Raw genomic sequence first — 24,758 nt, forward strand, 5'->3', positions numbered from 1 at the left:
CTTTGGCGCCCGGAGGAGAGATCTCTCCATATCAACATCTTGGAGCTCCGCGCTGTGTTCTGGGCACTCAAGTTGTTCCTCCCGTCCCTAGAGGGCAAGGTCGTGAGGATCTTCACCGACAACCCCACCATGATGATCTACATCCGGAAGCAGGGAGGCACCAGATCCCCAGCCCTATCCAAGGAGGCCCAGGATTTGTGGCACTGGGCCGTCGCCCAGGGGATGTTTCTGGTTCCATTCCATCTGGCAGGAATAAAAAACACCATCACCGAATCACTCGGCAATGAGCTGCGCTCGTGCCACGGGTGGGAACTATGCCAGGATCAAGGGGATCGGCTCTTCCAACGATGGGGCAAACCCCAGATCGACCTGTTCGCGACGAACTCCAAGTGCCAGAGGTTCGCCAGCAGGTTTCCCCAGCCGAGGAGCATGGGCAATGCTTTCTCGTTCCCCTGGGATGGCCTTTTCCTGTATGCGTTTCCTCCGTTGCCGCTGCTGCTTCGACTCATCAGCCAGCTCAAGAGGTCCCAGTGCAGGATGATCCTCGTCGCACCGGCGTGGCCGAGACAGATCTGGTTCCCAGACCTTCTGGACCTCTCAGCGTCCCCTCCGGTCAAGCGATCGACTGGTGCAGATCTTCTCTCCAGATAGGGAGGCGCCAGTCTTCATCACGACCCGGAGTCGCTGAACTTGCAGGCATGGCTCCTGCAGCACTAGAGTTTGGAGGGTACGATATCCAGGCTTACTGCAGAGAGGTTCTTTCAAAGGCCAGGGTGTCCTCAACTCTCAAGTGCTACGGACAGAAGTGGAAGAGGTTCTCTGTCTGGTGCCGTGCACAGAAGATCAACCCTCTACGGATTACGGCACCTCAAGTGCTACCATACCTACTGTTGCTGGCCAAAGCTGGACTAGCCCACGCTTCCATCAAGATACATCTGGCAGCGATCTCCCGATACACCAGAACTGCAGGACGGCCGTCCTTGTGGTCTCATCGACTGGTGAAGGAATTTATGAAGGGACTGTTCCGATCGTTCCCACCGGTGAAGGCTCCAGCCCCGGCGTGAGAGCTCAATGTGGTGCTCATGGGGCCGCCATTCGAGCCTTTGCATTCGGCTCCGTTGAAGTTCCTGTCGTGGAAGACAGCGTTCCTTGTTGCCATCACCTCCGCACAACCCGTGGGAGAGATTCAGGCCCTATCCTGCAAGCCTCCATACTTGATTTTTCACGATACGAGGGTGGTGCTGAGGACGCACCCCTCTTTCATGCCCAAGGTGCCGTCGGACTTCCATGTTAACGAGCCCTTGGTGTTGCCAGTTTTCTTTCCGTCGCCTTCGCCGGCCGAGAGAACTTTGCACTCGCTGGATGTAGCTAGAGCGCTTAAGTTCTACGTGGACTGAACAAAATGTTTTCGGAAGACATCACAGCTGTGTGTGAACTTTGGACCTGTGAACCAAGGGAAGGCTCTCTTGAAGGCTTCAATTTCCAGATGGCTCTCCGGCTGCATCATGCACTGTCATCGGTTGGCCAACCGACCGTTGCACGGCCATCCAAGAGCCCATTCGACCAGAGCGATCGCTGCTACTACGGCGTTCTGATCTGGTGTGCCCCTGCTGGACATCTGCTGGGTTGCTACGTGGAGGCCGAAGCATACCTTCACGAGATTCTACTGCGTCGACTGGGATTCCAGGGAGGAGTCCAGAGTCGGCCAAGCAGTGCTGCACAACCTGTTCGCCTGAAGGTGGGCCTGGTGAGGAGGTAAGAGTTGCTTGATGTTGAGTTTATGTAATGCTTAATGTTGCACAACCACGGGAGGTGGCAAAAGGCTCTTGTGTGTACTGCTATGTATTCTTATATTCATGAGCATGTGAATCCATGCCAGACCCCATGCTGGAGAAGGAACAAGTTACTTACCTGTAACTGTTGTTCTCCAGCATGGGTCTGGCATGGATTCACATGCGAACCCTCCCTCCTTCCCCTCTGCGGCTCTTCACTTGGTCATACTGCCACTTTATGTGCTACCAAATCTGAGGATGGCTGCCAGGGGAGGGGCTTAGGGAGAGGACAGTCATTGGCTCGGGGCAGTATGACCCAGAGACCAGTGATTGGTTACTACTAAGAAAGACAGATCAGAAACAAAACTGATACTGATTTTTTTTTCTCTTTACCGAGGATTCCCAGCCTGACGACGGGGAATATTCATGAGCATGTGAATCCATGCCAGACCCATGCTGGAGAACAACAGTTACAGGTAAGTAACTTGTTCCTTCGGCTGCTTGTCAAGATTTTCGGGGGCCTCTCCGTACTGCCTTGAGCTAGGGTTGTGTTTTGGACCTTTAAAAGACTTGCTGTGCGAACAAACTGCCTCTAGAACCTCAAGCCCTGCTAGTGTTACACTGACCAACTGTTTTCCTTCCTAAAAGTCATTATCTTATGTGGTTTTGCAGAGTAAATGTACTTATTGTATTTCTCCTTCATTTTGCGAGTGTCTGTTAGTACCGATAATACGGTAGTACTGTCAAACTCACACTTGCAACTACCAATTAAGCAGTGGCCTCTTTTCAAAGTGATGATTATATTTACACAAGATATGCTTTAATATACTTAATAATTTAATATAAATGTGTTGGTAAGTGCATTGCTAACTAGGTTCAGTTTACTTGCTTACAGCTCCAATCTTTCTCTTATAAGACTTACTGCTCTGGCACTCTACCAAGGTTCCATGAGTAGTACAGACTGACACTAAGAGTTTGGGGATCCTACAAACCATTGGCATAGTTTTATGAAGTCTACAAAGTGGACTTAAGGAAAACTCTGCTAACATCCAGAATTGGTCATCAAAATTAAAAACCTATCCTTATCGTTTAGGCATTGTTTAACCAAATTAAACCCATTCATCCAATGATCTTTCTGTCAATAGAATTCGCAGCATACCAGGTCTTTCTGGTTTATACTGGGTCTTATTTGTGTGTCCGAGAATGTGGAATACTACACACTTACAGATGCACTTTTTTCTGGCTTAATGTTCAGCCACAAATCTGTATTGTTATTGGGAATGGCTGGGCTGAGTCTCTGCTATTCATTTTAGTGGAAAGCTTGACATGTGAACTATTTGTAATCCACACAGTAGACCTAATATGCCATTACCCTAACTGATTAAATTGTGCCCTAACTGATTAAAGTGTGCTGTTTTTAAATTGACTTTACTAATAATGTAGCGGCCATAGTGCCCTTTATAAGCTTTTTCTCAGTGTAGAATGTTGCACGTTTGCTGGAAGTCCTATATTCCAAGTAAAATAGATGATTGAAGGTCCTGGAATTATTGGCAATCCTTTTAACAATAAAGCTGGTATTCGCTGGTACATACGGTAGTTCGCTTTTCACTACAAGGCATTTAAAAATAGCATGTTGGCACACTTCTCCAGCATGGGGTCTGGCATGGATTCACATGCTCATGAATATTCCCCGTCGTCAGGCTGGGAATCCTTGGTAAAGAAAAAAACCAGTATCAGTTTCGTTTCTGATCTGTCTTTCGTAGTAATAACCAATCACTGGTCTCTGCGTCATACTGACCACAGCCAATGACTGCCCTCTACCTAAGCACCGCCTCTGGCAGCCATCTTCAGATTTTTACCGCACGTTCATGTGTTGGGATCCTCGTGCTATTGCTCTCGAGCGTTAGTGCTATTTTTTTCACGTTTTTTCTCAAAAACTTCGTTTTTTTCGGTCAAAAGAGCCTCAAGCTCCACCGACTCTCCATCCGATCAACGGGGACCCGTGTCGGATTCGTCTGCGCCCCTCAAGGGTGAAGATTTCGTCGAGCTACGCTTTTGGAGGACTCCAGAAGCTTCTCAGGCCCGGACATGGCCCAGGAGAAGGGAAGCTCGACGCCCGGAAAGCTGTTCAGGGTCTGCCCTGGATGCCAGCTGCAGAACGTCTTTAAGGAGGACGAACACTCCTTTTGTCTCTACTGCTTACATGAGGACAAGACGCACGTGGAGAAGGACTGTGCGTTTTGCAGCAATATGTCGGAGCGGACCATGAAGGACCGCCATCAACGTCTCGCCAACTGGCTGGAAGGGAAGAGCCCGTCAGGCGAGAAGAAGAGGAAGAAATCCGAGCGGTCTTCTAAGACCTTTGAGGACGCCCTGGCGACGGGGGTCCAACACAAGGCCAAGCACCGCGAGTCCGCTGGCACCGGGAGCGCCGAACGGTCGGGCTCTACGGGCGCCAGGCAGGGCGCACCCTCCCCGGCACCTTCAGCCATGAGCCAACGCTCTGGGTCGGGTAAGAGGAGGGGCGAGCACCCGGCGAAGCTCCTGGAGAGGCCCCGGTCGAGCTCGAAGGCCCCATCGGAGGGGGAGCGAGGCAGTGTTCCCCCCCCCCCTCAAGGATAAGGCAGTGAGCGCACCTAAGGTGGTGAAGTCCTTAATCCATCCGGCCAAGCCCTCTATCGAAACTGTCGCGGCGGCCCTGGCTCAGCCTGTGGAGGCTACACCAGTGGTGGCAACCTCGGGGCTCAGAGTCTCCCTGCCACCTCGGAGGGAGTCCTCTTTTGTGCCCATCGATAGGACCCCCGTGAAATCCCCGGCGGGGAAGAAAAAGGGGGGGGCAGGGCGTCGTCGTAGATTCGGCTTCAACCTCGGAGGAAGAGCTGATCGAGGTCTTAAGCCACGGCCTTGGCGTGGAAGAAGACCGGCCCGTCGGGATGGATCCCGACGCAGGTGACGATGACATCGTCGAGGGTTCCGACGGGCGCGAGGGTGCCGACGGGGCCCCTGCTCGCCCGTCGGATTCCCCTCTGCCAGCGCCGCAAGACAACTCGGCGGCCATTTTGTTGGCTATACAGTCCTTATGCTCAGAGATAAGGACGAGACTACCGTTGCCGACGGAGGAACCTCTCCCGTCGGGGGGGATCCTGAACCGGGACCTTCTGGTGTTCCCCCGCCCAAGAAAAGAAGGATTCACCCTCCACCTCCTTTTCAGCCGTCGCGCCCCGTTCAGCCCTCCTCCCCGTCCACCCGAGGGGATGATACGGGGACTGACACGGCAGCGACGGGTACGGACGACGAGGTATACGACGAGGATCTACCGTCGTCACCTCCCACCAGGGCTTCTCCGCCCGACGAGATTGGATCGTTCCACTCCATGATCGCCAGGGCATCCGAGCTTTTCCAACTCTGCCCTGAGGAGAAGAAAAAGGAAGGATTCCTTTACCAACGGCGCGAGGCCAAGAGGAAGACGGTCCTCGCGGTGCCTCTACTGGACGACATTTGGGATGAGGGCCTCGCCCTCCTCAAGAACCCTTCCACGACGCCAGCTAGAAGAGACCGGTACGAGAAGAAGTACCGGGTCCCGGACGCAGCCCCCCTGTGCCTCCGGGCGCAGCCTACCCCGGACTCCGTCGTCTCCGCGGCGGCCAGGAAGAAAGCGGCGGGGGGTGCGGCCTCCACATCGACTTCCCCCACCGGACGGCGAGGGAAAGAAATTGGACGCTATGGGACGCAGGGTCATCTCGTCTGCAGCGACGACGATTAAAGCGGCCAACGACTTGGCTATCGTGGCCCGCTACGACAGGGAGCTATGGTACAAACTGGCTCCCCTGCTGGACTTCCTACCGGACAAGAGGGCGGATGCCCTGGAGATCCTACAGGAAGGTGAGGTGGCGTCGGACCACGCCATCACTATTGCGACGGACATCGCCGACACTGGGTTTCGCCAGTTGGGCAATGGCGTGTGCCTTAGGCGGCGTGGATGGCTCAAGGCTACGGACTTCCGTCAAGACGTACAGACCAGAGTCCTGGACATGCCGTTCGATGGGAACAACCTGTTTGGGAAAACAGTGGACGATTCCCTTCAGGCCATTAAAGCGGACACTGAGACGGCCCGGGCCCTTGGGGTTCTGCAGCAACGACGGACGCCCTTTCGGAGCAGCGGAGGCAAGGGCGCCTCCAAAGGTTCCGGCGGCGGTTTCTCTACCTACCGTCAAGCGGCCCGCTTGTCGTCTCAGGAGGCCTACAGAGGACGAGGCAAGTCTGGCGGACCCCGCCGTCGTCGCCAAGGAGGTCAAGGCGGCAAAGCCTCGTCGAAACAGGATTGAACCGGCCGTGGGGTCGGGCCCCCACCGAAGCACCCCGGTGGGAGGCCGGCTGGCGAGCTTCGTCAGCGTGTGGGAGTCCATCTCCACCGACCGTTGGGTGCTGCACGCCTTAGCCCGGGGCCACGTGCTCGAGTTTCAAAGAAGGTGCCCGCGCGTCCCCCCCGTGGCCAGGAAAGAGCTTCACGTCCCTCAGCTTCTCCTGGAGGTAAAGGCGATGCTCAGGAAGGGCGCCATCGAACTCGTCCCAAAGAGGCTTCGGGGCTCCGGAGTTTACTCGAGATACTTCCTCGTGAAGAAGAAGACGGGAGGATGGCGCCCCATCCTAGACCTGCGACGTCTGAACAAGTTCATCAAGGCGCAGAAGTTCCGGATGGTCACCCTCCAGCACGTCCTGGGTCAGCTGGAGGAAGGAGACTTCCTGTCGTCGTTGGATTTGGAGGATGCCTACTTCCATATTCCCATCCTAAAGGGGCACCGAAAATTCCTCAGGTTTGTGGTCCAAGAGCGTCACTACCAGTTCAAAGCCCTCCCCTTCGGACTACGGTCGGCACCCAGGGTATTCACCAAGTGCCTTGCACCGGTGGCGGCGCAGCTGCGCCGCGAGGGGATCCACGTCTACCCCTACCTGAACGACTGGCTCATCCGAGCCAAGACGAGGGAGCTCGCCGTGGAGCAGACGGCAAGGACCGTCCAACTTCTCACGGACCTGGGATTCTCCGTGAACTCCGCCAAGTCCCACCTGGTACCCGCGCAAAACGCACTGTTTCTGGGAGCGAAGCTCGACACAGTGTCCCTTCTGGCCTCCCCGTCGGAGGAAAGGACCAGGTCCATCCTGGGCAAGGTACAGCGGATGTTGGTTTCCGACGCGGCCAAGGTGAGTTCCATCAAGTCCCTCCTCGGAATGATGTCTTCTTGCATCTACCTCATTCCCATGTGCAGGCTCCGGATGCGCCCGTTGCAGGAGTTCCTGGATGCGCGCTGGATCCAAACGACGGGCGGCTTCGAGGAGAGGATCACACTCGACGAGAGTTTCCGCCGAGCGGTCCGGTGGTGGGGCACCCGCGCGCATCTGACGGCGGCATGGACTTCCAGACCCCAGACCACCAGGAGACAGTGACCACGGATGCCTCCCTGGAAGGGTGGGGAGCGCACACCATCGCCGACTCACTCAGCAGGGAGCTGCGCTCGTGCCACGAGTGGGAACTACGGCAGGATCTAGTGGATCGCCTCTTCCGACGGTGGGGCACACCCCAGATCGACCTGTTCGCGACGGCGACGAACTCCAAGTGCCGGAGGTTCGCCAGCAGGTTTCCCCAGGCGAGGAGCATGGGCGATGCTTTCTCGTTCCCCTGGGAGGGCCTGTTCCTCTACGCGTTCCCTCCTTTGCCACTGCTAATCCGGCTCGTCAACCAGCTCAAGAGGTCACGGTGCAGGATGATCCTCATCGCACCTGCGTGGCCGAGGCAGATATGGTTCCCGGACCTTCTGGACTTGTCAGCGTCCCCGCCAATCAATCTGCCGGTGGACGCGGATCTACTCTCCAGGGAAGGAGGCGCCATCCTCCACCATGACCCGAAATCGCTGAACTTGCAGGCCTGGCTCCTGCAGCGCTAGAGTTTGGAGGATACGACATACCGGCCGACTGCAGAGAGGTTCTTGCAAAGGCCAGGGCGTCCTCGACTCTTAAATGCTACGGACACAAATGGAAGAGGTTCTCTGTCTGGTGCCACGCACAGAAGATTAACCCTCTACGGATTACGGCTCCCCAGGTACTGCCGTACCTGCTGACGCTGGCCAAAGCTGGACTGGCACACGCGTCCATCAAGATTCATCTTGCTGCGATCTCCCGATACACCAGAACCACGGGGCGGACGTCCTTGTGGTCTCATCGTCTGGTGAAAGAATTCATGAAGGGACTGTTCAGATCGTTCCCGCCGGTGAAGGCTCCGGCCCCGGCGTGGGAGCTCAGCGTGGTGCTGACCAAGCTCATGGGACCTCCGTTCGAGCCTCTGCACTCGGCCCCGTTGAAGTTTCTGTCGTGGAAAACAGCGTTTCTTGTGGCCATCACCTCCGCACGACGGGTGGGAGAGATCCAGGCCCTTTCCTGCAAGGCCCCGTACTTGACTTTTCACGACACGAGGGTAGTGCTCAGGACGCACCCCTCCTTCATGCCCAAGGTACCGTCGGACTTCCATCTCAACGAACCCTTGGTGTTGCCTGTGTTCTTCCCGTCGCCGGCTGAGTGGACAAAGCACTCGCTGGATGTGGCTAGAGCGCTGAAGTTCTACGTGGACCGCACGAAGTGTTTTCGGAAGACGTCAGAACTCTTTGTGAACTTTGGACCTGTCAATCAGGGGAAGGCTCTCTCGAAGGCTTCCATTTCCAGATGGCTCTCCGGCTGTATCATGTACTGTCATCGGTTGGCAAACCGACCGCTGCCTGGCCGTCCGAGAGCCCATTCCACCAGAGCGATTGCAGCTACCACGGCGTTCCTTTCTGGTGTGCCCCTGCTGGACATATGTAGGGCTGCTACGTGGAGGTCGACGCACACCTTCACGAAATTCTACTGCGTCGATCGGGATTCCAGGGAGGAGTCCAGGGTCGGCCAAGCAGTGCTGCGCAACCTGTTCGCCTGAGGTGAGCCTGGTGAGGAGGTAAGATGCTTAATGTTGAGTTTGATGTAATGCTTAATGTTGAGCCTTTGCCACCTCCCGTGGTTGTGCATGTGTGTACTGCTATGTATTCTTTATTCATGAGCATGTGAATCCATGCCAGACCCCATGCTGGAGAAGGAACAAGTTACTTACCTGTAACTGTTGTTCTCCAGCAAGGGTCTGGCATGGATTCACATGCGAACCCTCCTGCCTACCCCTCTGCGGCTCTTCACTTGGTCATACTGCCACTTCACGTGCTTCCAAATCTGAAGATGGCTGCCAGAGGCGGTGCTTAGGTAGAGGGCAGTCATTGGCTGTGGTAAGTATGACGCAAAGACCAGTGATTGGTTATTACTACGAAAGACAGATCAGAAACGAAACTGATACTGGTTTTTTTCTTTACCGAGGATTCCCAGCCTGACGACAGGAAATATTCATGAGCATGTGAATCCATGCCAGACCCATGCTGGAGAACAACAGTTACAGGTAAGTAACTTGTTCCTTTCCTGCAGCACAGCCATGGTGGATGTACTTCGTTGCATGAGGTCCGTTTTCAACTCTAGACTTCAAGATTAAGTCCGATCGGTTTTGAGAGGTAGCACACCTTTCCGGTTATGAAGAATGGTAGTAATTGCCATTAAAAAGGCTTTCACAGTCCACTGTTTATCCCTGCTTTCTATATAGCTAAAATAGCGACCAGTTCTCCAGCATTGGATCTTTCATGGTTTCAAATGCTTAGAATATTCCCCGTCGTCCGACTGGGACCCCTCGGTACACATATATAGCCTTTTCCTATAGGAAAACTTCCGACACTTTTGTGTCCTATCTATGTCCTTTTAGGACCCGCCTACGCATGCTCCGCAGGCCGTCCCAGTATAAGAGGCCCGCCCCCGCGGTTCCCCTTCAGATTTCAACCGTCTCCAAAGTAGTGGGATCTCCTCGTGTTGTCTTACTATTTTGTACTAGGTTGCCTTATTGGTTTTCGAGTACGATATGTCCTCACGATATGTCCTCTGTATCAGGAAAAGCGCTGTTCCGTCCATGCGCGACGTGCGGCTTGAAAAAGGTTTACGAGGGGGACGGACATATGGATTGTATATATTGCCTCCACCCTCACCATTCGGCGGATGCCTGCGACATATGCAAGGGGTTTTCTCAAAAAACCCTCAAAGACCGGAATCGACGCCTGGTGGCATGGCTGAATGAGGGTGCGGGGGCATACCCCCCCTCGGAGGTAGGCTCCACACAGTCGGCGAAAACATCACGCCGCGCGGCCTCGTCGGAACCACCGGCGAATAAATCTAGATCGTCGGAAAAAGAGTCGTCTGTAACTCACTCCACTACAGACTCCTCGTCAAAGAAATCATCCTCATCAAAAAAGCATGAGAAGGAAAGGAAATCCTCCTCGGGCAATCATCACAGATCGATCGAGAGTCGAGTAAAGAGCGGGCACAGTGTGGAGAAGGCGGGACCGCCAAAACCACCTGCGAAGCCTGCGTCGACGGCGATCCAGTCACCGGCTGCCTTCCCGCCACTAGCGCAGGGGGCATCCTCCGTCCCGTCGACAATGGCGTCGACGAGAGCCTCGTCGACGGGGGTCCTACAGGAGGCCTGAAGTCCTCGACCCTACATCCCCAGAGGCTTTGCTACAAGAGCAAGGAGGACGAGAGCGAGAGAGTGGCTGGCCCAGCAGACCTAGGACTACGAGCGGCGGCCAAGTCGTCGACGAGGGCATCCGTTACACCGGTACCTGCCCCTCTCCTCAATCGGTTTGGTCGTTGGATATTCTGTCCTCGCTTCAGTCCTTGCTACGGTCGTTGGACCAGCGACTTCCCCAGGTCAGCCTGCCACAGTCACCTGTCGACGAGCCGGGCCGGTCCCGTCAACCGCCGCACCCACGCACGCCAATCTCAACACTGGCGCAGGAGGAAGGTGAGCTGCCAGATTCGGAGTCGGACAGGGGAGCCATGTCAGAGGTCTCTTTATCCCCCTCCAGGGATCCTACCTGGGAGTCAGAGGCGGAGTTGGAAAACCCCAGAAGCCCAGCTCACCCGTCCCCTCCGGACGACATTGCGTCATTCCATTCGATGATGGAGAAGGCATGCAAAGAATTTGGTCTGTCCCAGGAAGAACAGAAAAAGGACTGTTTTTTGTTCGACCACATGGGCAAGAGAAGGAGGTCGGTGTTCTCGATACCGATACTTGACCATGTATGGAAAGAGGGGTTGCAGACAATGAGACACCCATTCTCAGAACCAGCAGTGAAGGGACACCTAGAAAAAAAGTTTAAGGCTCCAGAGTCTACACCCAAGTGTTTATCCTCTCAACCAACACCAGACTCGGTGGTGTCGGCGGCGGCAGCGAGGAAGGCAAAGGCACAGCACAAGTGCACGACTCCACCCGAGAATGAAGCGAGACGCCAAGATGCCTTTGGCAAGAAAGTGCTCTCTGTGGGAGCGACCACAGTAAAGGCCGCAAACTCTCTGGCAATTGTGGCCAGATACGATAGGGAGATGTGGCACAGGCTGGCTCCGCTGCTTGATCATCTTCCAGAAGAACAGAGGAAGGCGGCGATGCTACTGGTCCGAGAGGGTGAGGAAGCCTCAAATCACGCAATAAACATTGCGGTGGATCTTGCTGAGTCTGGCTTCAAGCAAGTCAATAATGGGGTCGTATTACGTCGACAGTCATGGCTGAAGTGTACCTACTTCAGGCCAGAGGTACAATACAAGGTCTTAGATATGCCCTTTGAGGGAGACCTTCTCTTCGGTGAGAAGGTGGACGAGGCCCTAAAAGGGATAAAAGAAGATTCGGACACGGCACGTTCTTTGGGTGCCCTCCAGATTGGCAGGAGCTACAAGTCCTTTCGCCCCTTTAGAGGGGCTTCAGGAAATTCAAGATTCTCTTCTGGAGACGGATCCTTTGCCAGATCGGCTTACCCCTCCCAGGGGTACCGACGTGCCCCACAATCTGCTAACCGTTGACGAAACTTCCAGTCTTCCAGAAAACGACCATCATACCCATCGTCGGCAAGAGACAAGCAAACTAAAGATCAGCATTGACGTTCCACAACCCGTTCTGGGGGGAAGAGTTTCAGCGTATGTCGACGAATGGGAAAGGATAACGACGGACCAATAGGTGTTAGACACGATAAGACACGGACACTCTTCAATTCAAACACAGCCCTCCGCAAATTCCACCTGCGTTCACCGCTCAGTCCCATATGAAGGCACTGCAACAAGAGGTTACACTCATGTTAGCAAAGGGAGTGATAGAATTAGTTCCAACATCACAGAGAGGCCAAGGAGTCTACTCAAGATACTTCGTCGTAAAAAAGCTGAACGGCAAATGGCGTCCCATTCTAGACTTACGCGATCTCAACAAGTCCTTAAAGAGCCTGACATTCAAGATGCTCACTCTGCAGGAAGTGATCCGCGCAGTTCAAAAGGGAGATTTCCTGGCGTCCCTGGATTTACAGGACGCGTATTTCCATATTCCAATGTGTCGGAAACACAGGAAATTCCTACGTTTTGTAATAGGGCGAACCCACTACCAATTCATGGTTCTTCCTTTCGGGCTCAAAACCTCCCCCAGAACGTTCACAAAATGCCTGGCTCCAGTGGCTGCCTGGCTAAGGAAGCAAAGCCACCATGTATACCCATACCTCGACGACTGGCTGGTAAGGGGATCCTCCCCAGCGTCGACCAACACAAGTCTACAAGCCACCATGCAGCTTCTACAACGGCTAGGATTCGCCATAAACTTCGAGAAATCCTCTCTGCGGCCATCGAGAACGCTGGTATTCTTGAGGGCACAGTTCGAGACTCAGCTAGGGCTGGTGAAACCTTCTCTCGACAGGACCTCGACACTCATTCAACAGGCGGCCCGGCTACGGCGAAACATCAGGATCTCAGTGAGAAAGTATGTTTCGGTCCTAGGGGCCATGGCATCCTGCATCCATCTGGTGAGAAACTGTCGACTTTTCATAAGGCCAGTCCAAGAATTCCTCGCAGACCGATGGACACAGGCTCAGGGATTGTGGTCGGACAGGATAACCGTCGACGACAAGCTACTTCGGACCCTTCAGTGGTGGCAGAGTTCCCACAATCTGAACAAAGGTGTGCCCCTACAGGAGCCGGAGTTCCAGAGCACCATAGTTACGGATGCGTCCCTAACCGGATGGGGAGCGCACATGGGTGCTGTCCAAACGCAAGGTCGCTGGTCTCCAACGGAGTCACTCCTACACATAAACGTACTGGAACTCAGAGCGGTACGATGGGCCTTGAAGGTGTTCCTACCACACATCAAGAGGTCGCGAGTGCGAATACTGACCGACAATACAACAGCCATGTTTTATCTGAGGAAACAAGGTGGGACACGATCAAGGACTCTCTCCATAGAAGCCCAGAAAACATGGCATTGGGCATCGAAGTACGAAATCTCCCTCGTGGCTCATCACCTTCCAGGAGTGAGGAACTGCCAAGCCGACTCCCTCAGCAGAAACATGGCCCAGATACACGAGTGGGAAATGGACACGGGTCACTTGAAGAAAGTGTTCGAGAAATGGGGCCACCCCCCTCTGGACGCCTTCGCGACCAAAGAGAACAAGAAATGTGAGAAATTTGCAAGCAGGTGGCCCCAAGAGGGTTCGGTGGGGGAGGCGTTCTCCTTCCCATGGACGGACATGTTCCTCTATGCTTCCCCCGTTTCCCCTCATACGGAAAACAATACAGTGGATACGCAGATACAATTGCCGGGTGATTCTAGTGACACCATACTGGCCGAGGCAACCGTGGTTCTCAGACCTCCATCTATCGCTGGAACATCCCATAGCGTTTCCGAAAGTCCCGTATCTTCTATCCCGGGACAGAGGCACGGTGTGGCATCACGACCCGGACAGTCTCAACCTTACGTCCTGGCTCCTGACTTCTTGGAATTCGGGGCTTTAGACATTTCAGAGGAGTGCCAAGAAATTCTGCAGGCGGCTAGAGCCCCTTCCACTAACAAATCCTACTCCTATAAGTGGCGGAGATTCTGTGAATGGTGTAGAAGACAGCGGGACCTACAACCATTGTTGGTGACGCCGGAACAAGTTCTACCTTACCTGCTCCTCTTAGCAAAAAAGGGACTGTCCCCCTCATCGATAAAGGTACACCTGGCAGCCATCTCGAGGTTCACAAGGAAGAGGCAGTCGCCTCCTCTATTCAGTGACAGACTGGTGAAACACTTAATGCGGGGTTTATTTCGAGCTTTTCCCCCGGCATGGAGCCTCAACACAGTGTTGGCAGGCTTGATGAAACCGCCTTTCGAGCCTATGGCCACGTCCGACATGAAATTCATTTCGTGGAAGTTGGCATTCCTGATAGCTATCACATCAGCCAGACGTATCTCGGAACTACAAGCGCTGGTCGTGGACCCGCCCTACCTAAGATTCTTTAAGGACAAGGTAGTCCTGGCGACTAACCCTACGTTCGTCCCTAAGGTTCCGACGTTATATCACAAACACTCATCCGTGGTTCTGCCTACTTTCTTCGCCACTCCATCGTCGGCAGCAGAAAAAACTCTTCATACCCTGGACGTTAAGAGGGCTCTGAAATTCTACCTACATCGCACACAAGACATCAGGGCTACTCGGCAACTGTTCGTCGCATATGGTCTGTCGACGAGAGGTAAAGCAATCTCGAAACAGGGATTGGCCAGATGGGTCTCGTCGACGATTGCCTTTTGTCACTCTAAGGCCGGAAGGCCACTGCAAAGACATCCTAGAGCCCATTCTACAAGGTCGATGTCATCCTCCACAGCGTTATGGGCCGGAATTCCGCTGACGGACATATGCCAAGCTGCGGCATGGTCAGTGCCCCACACGTTTACCCGCCACTACTGCCTTGTCAGGCAGCATGCGGATGAGGCGCAGATGGGAAGAGCTGTCCTGCGCCATCTGTTTCAGTAAGGTAAGCTCCACGTTGTGGAGAGGGTTTCCTACCTTTGATGACAGTGTACTTTTGGTGGGAAAGGTTATATGAGTAAACTTATTACTGCTGCGCATATGTGTTGAGTAGTAGGGTGAGGGTACGTTACATTGCATTCTCACCACCGTCTCAAGTGTTACTGCTATACAATCTATTCTAAGCATGTGAATCCATGAAAGATCCAATGCTGGAGAAGGGAATAGTTTCTTACCTGTAACTCCATTTCTCCAGCATTGGTATCTTTCATGGATTCACATGCGCCCGCCAAGCCTCCCCGGGACTGCAATGTATGTGATGGACAAGTTTAACCCTTCCTACTTTGGAGGGGCCGAAATCTGAAGGGGAACCGCGGGGGCGGGCCTCTTATACTGGGACGGCCTGCGGAGCATGCGTAGGCGGGTCCTAAAAGGACGTAGATAGGACACAAAAGTGTCATATATATAGCCTTTTCCTATAGGAAAACTTCTGTGTACCGAGGGGTCCCAGTCTAACGACGGGGAATATTCTAAGCATGTGAATCCATGAAAGATACCAATGCTGGAGAAATTGAGTTACAGGTAAAACTATTCCCTTACCTAAGGTGTGATTGACCTGTTAACTGAGTTCTGAGCAATGTTATTTCAATGATGTAGAGGTTTTTTTTTTCTTCTATTTTTTACATTAGCAAAAGATCTTGCCTTCTGTTTATGTAACATTGTAAATCTAAGAATTAATTACACTTTTCTCCTTTCAGGTTTTCTTTTTGTGAAATGGGGATTTGGATTTTGGTAGCAGTTCAGTCACCTGTACGCCTTGAAATATTGAAACTTTGTCCACCAGTTGGAGGAAGCAGATTTTTGCTCAAGCTTTGGCTGCTGTATGCTGCACGTTCATTGACCCAAGCTTTTCTTTTTCCAGACACCGGACATATATTTCCCCCACAACATAGAATGTTTACTATTCTGGGTGTGCTTGCCTTGAAAATGCCAAGAAGCAGTTTTAATATATTGTGTAGGAAGCCCTATTTTCTCAAAGAAGCATCATGTGTTTGGTATTTTTTATAAATGCAGATTAATGTACTGTTTGGTGTAACCAGTTATTAATAGTGGAAGGCTTGATATAATATATATTACAATTTGTAAAACAAAAGGAGTGCTAGAAGTTTTGTATAATTAAGATATTAAATATTTTCTTGAAATCTTTTGACTTATTTATGCTTTGAAATTGTCAAGTTTTAATGTTGCTTTTTCTTTATTATGGTGTCCTTGGTTGTATTCATCACAGATCGTTTTTCCCATCACCCAGCCACTTATTTTTTCACACTGATGTTTTGTCTCCCAAGTAATCCTACATTATCTTGCCAGGAGAAGATGGCTTTAGTTTCTGGTGGTGCCGAAGCAAAGAGTTCCTCTGCCATATGTTACTGTGGGAGAATGATCTGTGCCTCTTAGTTTGGCAGGTGGAGGCCCTTGCTGGAAGTGTTGCTGATTGGTGATCACTTTCCCCTTAACTTTCGTCTGTACATTATTTAACATTTTGTAATGTCTTTATGGGCATTAATCAAATGGCAAATTCAAGCCCTGTTAACCAGCATTTTTATGATGGGAGTTGATTCAGTGAAAATACAAAAAATATACATATATAAAAGATATGACCTGAGCAAATGGCATGTCATATCAACAATAGGCCTAAATTGGTCCAATGTTGGCATTTTTTCAAGTGTCCTTCAAATTGCCTTCTGTATGCTAACAGCGCTGTGTTCATAGTTGATTGTGGTTTATTAACTGTGGCATCCAGAAGTCGCTGTTTAATACGGAGTGTGAATATTTTTTTGTTCCAGCTACTGACGAAATATGCATGCTTTCGCCAGCATTTAATCTTTCATGGAGTTGCACACCTGGCATTTTCCCATCATCAACCAAAGGATGCAAGCTTAACAACGGGAAACTATTCAATGCCTGTGAGCCAACCAAAGATACCAACACTGGAAATCTATAGTTATAGGGAAGAATCTGTGTCCTTATCTTCACTTGGATTAACTGTGGGTTGTTTACTTTACTGGAAGTACTATCTTTATATTTATGTGGGGTCTTGTAGCTCTCCTCACCATGAAATTACAGGACATTTTGGAGTGTCTGTCCTAGATGTTTGCATTGGAGTTTGTTGCCCCCACCAAAGTGACAAGCATGCCGTAGGTGTCTGACTTTATGCTTTTTCAGTGATAGTGTGCCATTTGCCTTAACACAAATATGGATGAAGGCTACAAATACTGCTCTTGCACCCATATCTAGTGACCAAGTGACGCTATGGAAATACATCAAAAATAGCAAGTGTAATCCTCCCTGGTTGGCCCTTCTATGTCTTCTTTGCATTTTATTCAGTGGGACTTGAATTGAGGTCAATATGCAGCACTGAATGTAAGCAGTCCCTCTTAAGTGGATGTCCTTGTTCAGCTGCCGCCCATTTTTGGGCCGATCAAGGCTTTCAACAGTCAATTTGGCATGGAATTTCCCTGGTTTGGTATCATGAGGTCTTGTTAGGAACCTGTATTATGTTTCAGCTTTCTTTTGTGTCCTTGTTCAGGAGATCGACCCTACAGCATTGAGATAGTGTGGCTTTTGCATAGGGTGTCTTTGGCACACCCCTACATACCATTTCTTCTCCCTTCCCCCGTTCCCCCCCGCTATTTCTTCTACTTTCATTGCAGTGAAGTAATTGGTACATTAAAAACAATATAATTACTGCTAATGAACCTTTAAATTAGTTTAGTCCCCGAACTGACTTATTGCATAGCTTGCCTGGCATTAGATGCTTTGAGTACAGCCTGTGTTGTAGGTCCAGGTATCGATACTACATGTATGTGACATGTGGTCATGGATCCAATATTGAACTTCACCAGTTGAATCTCTAGTTAAAATTTCGCTGCAGCAATCCTTGACACTCCAATAAATATTGAGAAGTGGGTCATCTTCCACCAGGTTGCTAGATAGTAAGATTTGAATTGTCAATGACAGTAATTTAAAACCTGGGTTTTAAGCCAGGTGCTGATACCATTGATCAATTAATGAATTTCTTTGAACCTAGCTGTGGACTAGAGTGATCAATACAGTCCTGCTGAAACGCAACCGCCCAGACAGTTTCCTCTGAAATGCCAATGGAAGGACAAAGGGGGCGGCTGATTAACTTTCACAAGGTTTAACTCCCCTGCTGCACAAATAACTGACAGGTCAGCCATTCAAGACACTGCCCCTATCCAGCATTAGCAACGTCCTGCTATTCTTTAGTGTTCAGAACCCAAATATGAAATGGTCAAAAGTTGGGACCAGAGACCTTGGATAGTAAGTAGGCTCATCAATGAAGCATGCTGAGTGACAAAGGGAAAGGGGAATATGTAAAGACCCGCTATCCTAACTTGGCCCCTCCCTTCCTAACAAAATCACAACTTGGCTACAACTATGCACTACACAGGTTTTATTTTGATTGCCATGGAAAGTTTCAATACCTACTAGTAAATTATGGTAGAGAAAGAAAGTATTAGTGATATGGTGACATATTATGCAACTAAACTTTTGTTCCAACAGGAAGATGGTACAATATCGCAAACAAAACTACCTCTCCCATAATACTTGAATCCCTATCCTTAAACCCTACACAAGTCTCCCAACAGCTTAGTCCCTTAAATGTCTGTTTTCGCATCTACTACTGCTTTTCATGTGCAGTTGCCCTTATCAATGGACACTAGTTTGGGTGGGAGGGGCTAAATTCAGTGAGATTCCACAGCCATTTCACCCGATCCGAACAATGTACCCCACTACACAGCAAAATAACTGTTTACCTCTACTGTAGTCAGTGGTGAAGGAAAGAGGAGACAGCACACCGGTCAGGGAACAACTAGTGGGAAAATACATGTTTGAGGGGATTGGGTCCTCCGACGTATTCCATATCTATGACATGTAATCACCACAGCTGTGCTGCTTCGGAAACTTTTTTCGGCTCCTGCGTCGATGCGCCGTCGTCGAGGACCTCCTCCGACGTCATCCGATGTGATAAGTAGGACGCACGACGCCCGTAGCCTCAGTTCCGTTTTTTCCGTGAATGTGTTGCTTCGTGAATCTCGGTTAACGCCTCTACTCTTTGGAGTTCTGTTCTTCTCGGTTCTTCGAACCTGTTCGTTTTTGTGAAAATCCTTCGTGTGAAGATGTCTTCTACTTCGTCTTCGACCCGCGTCCGGACTTCAAGAAGTGCGGGGAGTGTGGGTCCAAGATGTCGGTAACGGACTCGCACGACGCCTGCCTCTGGTGCCTCGGGGAGGCCCACGACACGGATGACTGTATCGACTGCCAGTCGCTCACGTCCAAAGCCTTACGCGAACGTAAGAAGTTGTTTCGGTAGGTCGGGTGTCCAAGCCCCGGAAGTCAAAGTCTGCGGGGCTTTCGACGGATGATTCGAGGGGTGACTCTCCGCGTCATCGTCGGAAGTCTCGTGGGTCTCCTTCTAGGAGTCGGTCTCGCCACTCCTCAGCCTCTTCGAGGCATTCTCGGAAGCGCCGACACCGGTCGTCTTCCAGGTCCTCTTCGGAGGACTCTGCCCGGCACGCCGCTTACCCCACCAGCCGTGCGACGCCGGAGGAATGGGCTTCCTTCGGGAAGAAAATGCTGGCGATTCTTGAGTCGCAGGGTACTAAGCCGTCCGCGCCCCCGAGTGGGGTCGGTCGAGAGACACCGCTCGCAAGAGTGGTCGGCACGAGTCACGGGAGAGGTCCCGTTCGGACAATGAGACTCGTTCTCGACGTACCCGTTCCAGGTCCCGGTCCTCGACGCGTTCGAGACTGTGTGCACCTGTGAGGTCTTCGAGGAAGACATCGACGTCTGAGGCGTCGACAGGCTTTCTCGAGGCTCTGGCTCCGAGGAAGTAGTTGACGCTCAGGTCGTCGAAGGACACGCTCGGGGCTCCGGCTTCGAGGGCTGTGTCGACGCCACCGATGCTGGCGGCGCTGCATCTGACGTCGACGCCGATTTCCTCGGCGCCGAAGCCTGTTCCCTCGACGTCGGCGCCGATTCGCTCGATGCCTTTCGTGTCGGAGGTACCCCGTGGCACGGGGGAACTCCCTAGGAAGGCTCTGGTTAAGAGCAAGCACTCTCGGGTGCCTTCTTTTCGCCACCTGGAATATATTTCAGAGGCGGATGAGGATTCTGATGGCCTGGTTCCTAGTCAGGTTCCAGATGAAATTGTCTCGGGCCATAGTCCGTTTGACGATTTGAGGCAGTCCCTGCATGATGCCAGTGGACTGGACACCTCTCCGGTGGTGGAGTTTTGTAGGCCTGAGCCTGGCTCTCATGCCGATTCCTCGTACCGGCGCCTTATGGCTAGGGTTTCTGAGTATTTGGGATGGTCTGCTCCCCCAGGGGAGTTTGTGCAGGATGATCTGACGGACATCCTTGATGTTGGTCCCCCAACTGACCCGGTACTGCCGTTCCATATGGCTTTACAGAGAAGGGTGGCGACGGCTTGGTCTGCTCCGGAGAGTCTCCCGGCGGTGGGCAGATCCTTGTCGCGAAAATACCATCCAGCCAGTAGCGACCCCTGCTACTTGACCAGGCACCCCACTTCGGAGAGTTTGGTGGTGCAGGCGGCCACGGCCCCGGCAAAGCAGGCGTCGTACCCTACCATCCTTCCTGATGGGGACGACAAACGTTTTGATGGCTGGGCGAAGAAAGTGTTTTCTTCTGGTGGTATGGTGCTTCAGGCGGCCAACTCCATTTGTGCCTTGTCTCGTTTCACACACGCTCTGTGGAACTGTGTTGCGTTAGCCGCTGAACATATTCCCGAAGGGGACGAACGGGTTGGTTTCCTTGCTATGGTCCAGGATGGTAAGGATGCCATGTGTGAGTCCGTTCAGTTGGGTTTGGACTTAGCTCAATGCGTCAGTAGGTCCATGGCGACGAGCACCGTGATACGCAGGTTTGCGTGGTTGCGGAAGTCGGGGTTTGCTCCTGATGTGCAGTCCCGGCTCCTCAACATGCCCTTTGACGGTGAACACCTTTTTGGCAGCAAGGCTGACGAGAGCCTTGAGAGGTTGCAGACCTCAAAAGCTGCAGCGAAGTCGTTGGGCGCTGCAGTTCGCCAACCTCTGCCTTTTCGTCCTAGGGGACAACAGTGGAGGGGTGGTTCCTTTCGCTATTACTCGTCCTTCAGTAAAGCGAGAGGAACTGGCAGTCAAAGAGGCCAACGCAGGGGTACCAGAGGTGGACGACAGGGTACCCGTGGTGCCAAGGCCGCTCGGGCAGTTGCCTCTTTGCCCTCAGGTAACGCTGCAGCCGCTCCCACTCAGTCATGAGGCCATGTCCCATGGTTTGCCGGTTGGGGGAAGGCTGGCGCAGCATCTTGTAGAGTGGCAAGCCATTACTTCAGATGTGTGGGTTCTGGAGATCATAACCCACGGCTACTGTCTTCCCTTTCGGCACGGGCCTCGCGACAATCCACCGGGGAACCTCTCTTTGCAAGTCCGGATCCGCTCCTTGCGCAGGAAATTCAAGCCCTGCTGGAGAAAGGCGCCATAGAACTGTAGCGGAGAGGGACAAGGGATGGTATTCCCCTTATTTTTTGATTTCGACGAAAGACGGGGGATTGAGACCCATCATGGACTTGCGCGGTTTGAACAAACTCCTCAGGAAGGACAAGTTCAAGATGGTTACTCTCTCTCAAGTCCTCCAGGCCCTTCAGCTTCAGGACTGGTTGGTGTCACTCGACCTCAAGGATGCTTACTTCCATGTGCCGATCCATCCCAAGCACAAGAAGTACCTGAGGTTCGCGGTTGGCGACTCTCACTTTCAGTTTCGGGTCCTGCCGTTCGGATTGACCTCCGCCCCGAGGGTTTTCACCAAGCTCATGGTGGTGGTGGCAGCGCATCTCAGGCAAGGGGGGATTCATGTCTACCCCTACCTGGACGATTGGTTGATCAGGGGGAGCTCTCCCGAGCAAGTCCTGGATCATCTGTCCGTCACCTGCCACTCCCTTCACAGGCTGGGCTTCTCCCTCAATTTAAAGAAGTCCCATTTGACGCCAACACAGCGGCTCCAGTACATCGAAGCAGTGCTCGACACTTCCCTGGGGCAGTGTTTTCCTCCCCAGGTGAGGGCTCTTCACATTCAGCAGATGGTGCACAAGTTTCAGCATGCCCAGATGCTCCCAGCGTTCGAGTTCTTGAGGTTGCTCGGCCTCATGGCATCCTGCATTCTTCTGGTGCCAGAGGCTCGTCTGCGGATGAGATCTTTGCAGTGGGCACTCAAGACTCAATGGTTGCAGTCCTCCGGCAGGATGTCGGACCCGGTTCAGGTGCCGCCCTCGGTCGCCCGGGACCTTCTGTGGTGGGCCGTCGAAGGCAACTTGATAAAGGGGGCTCCATTTTGGCTTCCCTGGGCGGAGGTGACGATCGTGACGGATGCATCCCTCACGGGATGGGGAGCTCATGCCAACGGGCTGACAGTCAGCGGTCGTTGGTCTCCGGAGTCCAGACTCCATATCAATCTGTTGGAGCTGAGGGCCGTCAGGCTAGCCCTGAAGGCTTTTCTGCCGACTGTGCGAGGAAAGAGTGTCCTGATCCTGACGGACAACACAGTGGCCATGCACTACCTCAACAAAAAGGAGGGGGGGGGGGGGCAGGGTCACTTCCTCTGTGCAGGGAGGCGATGCAGCTCGAGTTCTGGGCCATCCAGCAGGAAGTTTCGATCTCGGCAGTTCATCTGGCCGGAGACGAAAACGTGACGGCGGACGCTCTGAGCAGGCAGAGTGCGATCCCTCAGGAGTGGGAGTTGGCTCAGGAGATTCTCCTGGAGATCTTCGCCCTTTGGGGGACCCCTCAAGTGGATCTCTTCGCCTCCAGTGTCAACCGGAAGTGCGAAAGGTTTTGCTCGCGGGAATTTCCTCCAAAAGGAGCCTTAGGAGATGCGTTTGTGGTGGAGTGGTCATTCCCGCTGCTGTACGCATTTCCTCCAGTCCCCGTCATCCCGCAAGTGCTGCGGAGGTTACGGAAGTTCGGTTCCCGGATGATCCTCATTGCTCCGGCGTGGGCTCGGAGGATGTGGTACCCGGACCTTCTCGACTTGTCCATCTGCCCTCCGCGTCGTCTTCCCTACCGAGACGATCAGACGATCTGCTCTCGCGGGGGGGGGGGGGGAGTCAGGTTCTCCATCCAGAGGTCAGATCCCTCAACCTTCACGCTTGGCTTCTGAAAGGTTGAGGTATAAGGATTGGGACCTCCCTGAAGACGTGATGGAGGTGTTGCTTTCGGCCCGAAGGCCAGCAATAAAGTCTCTGTGCCGTTGGCGTAAGTTCTGCGACTGGTGCAGAGTTCAAAATGTGGATCCTTTTGCATGTGACATCCCCATGGTTCTGTCCTTTTTACTTTCTTTGGCCCACAGGGGCTTGCAAGTGGGTACCGTTAAAGGTTACCTGGCCGCGCTGTCCATCTTTAAGCGCTCGTCTGAAGAGTGTTCTTACTTTAAAATCCCTTTACTTTCACAGTTTCTGAAAGGGCTCACTAATGTGTTCCCTCCGTCACCTTTCCTGGTGCCCAGTTGGGATTTAAACCTTGTTCTTAAGTTTCTTATGGGTGCTCCGTTTGAGCCTTTACATTCTTGCCCTTTGAGGCTGTTAACTCTGAAAACTGTTTTTAGTTGCGGTTACTTCCGCTCGCAGAGTGAGTGACTTACAGGCACTTTCAGTTAAGCCACCCTTCACTGTATTTCACAAGGACAGGGTTGTCCTTAGAGTTCGTCCTTCTTTTCTTCCGAAGGTAGAGCTGGAATTTCATTTGGCCCAGAAGGTTGTTCTTCCGGCATTCTATCCTCCTCCGCATCCTGGTAAGGAAGAGGAGAGGCTCCATAGGCTTGATCCTAGGAGAGCTTTAAGCTTTTATGTTTCATGCATGTCCCGGGTCAGAGTGGACGATCAACTCTTTATTGGTTACGCTGGAAAGCGTTTGGGGCAAGCTGTGACGAAACAGACTTTGTCTCGCTGGATTATTTTAGCCATCTCGGAGTGTTACCGCTTGGCGGGTAAGGACCCACCGGCTGGCTTGCGGGCCCATTCTACCAGGGGTGTGGCTGCATCTACTGCCCTGCAGAGGGGTGTTCCTATTCGCAACATCTGTGATGCAGCCACCTGGGCTTCAGTACATACGTTTGTACGTCACTATTCCCTCGATTCCATCCGAGGACAGGATCTGGCCTTTGGCAAGGCGGTCCTTTGCTCTATTTGATTGGCTATTCTAAATTCTTTCCCTCCTCCTTGCTCTGGTACTGCTTTGGGAGTCTGTCATAGATATGGAATACGTCGGAGGACCCAATCCCCTCGAAGAACAAGTTACTTTCTTACCTGGTAACGTTCTTTCGATGGAATGGTCCGACGACTTATTCCATATCGCTCCCGCCCTGCCTTCCCCGCTGCAGAATTTCTTTTGCGATTGCAGCTTACGTTCCGCAAGGCTTTGTGTCTGACTGGCAGTTGACTAATGTCACACGTTTTGGGGGAAAAAACTACAACTGAGGCTACGGGCGTCGTGCGTCCTACTTATCACGTCGGAGGAGGTCCTCGACAACGGCGCATTGAAGTCATTGACGCAGGACGCAGACGCCGAAAAAAGTTTCCGAAGCAGCACAGCTGTGGTGATTACATGTCATAGATATGGAATACGTCGTCGGACCATCCCATCGACAGAACGTTACCAGGTAAGAAAGTAACTTGTTCTTCCATGCCAATTAAATAATCCAGCTTCTCTCTCTCCTGATTTGTCCTGGGAGCAATCAAAATTGTACTGCTTGGCATGAAGGCTAACTATTAAATTTATTGATAAACTCAAGTTGAGCTAGAAAGTCCTGCTAGGATGCAAATATGCTAAATGTAGGCCATGCCCCTAGAGACTTGGGAGTCTGCGAGACCCAAGGGTGTTATTGGACAAAATTATCCCTATGTTTTCTGAAGACTGGCGCAATCTTGACACTGTAGCCAGAACGAGAGGAAATGCAACACAACTGGGACATAACTACAACGCAAGCTCTG

The 24,758-nt window shown here is 52.4% G+C and overlaps 1 protein-coding gene across 1 annotated transcript in view; it reads left to right on the plus strand.

Moving 5' to 3' along the window:
* Positions 1–15,897, plus strand: part of LOC138526850 (uncharacterized) — a 210,510-nt gene extending 194,613 nt beyond the window's left edge. The window contains exon 5 of the mRNA XM_069637594.1: positions 15,454–15,897. Coding sequence (XP_069493695.1) covers positions 15,454–15,468 — 15 coding nt within the window. The 3' untranslated portion in view covers positions 15,469–15,897. The remainder of the gene's footprint in view (positions 1–15,453) is intronic.
* The last annotated feature ends 8,861 nt before the right edge of the window (positions 15,898–24,758 follow it).

The sequence above is a fragment of the Ambystoma mexicanum genome, chromosome 14 (genome assembly GCF_040938575.1).
Source record: "Ambystoma mexicanum isolate Mex_15411 chromosome 14, UKY_AmexF1_1, whole genome shotgun sequence".
Lineage (NCBI taxonomy): Eukaryota > Metazoa > Chordata > Amphibia > Caudata > Ambystomatidae > Ambystoma > Ambystoma mexicanum.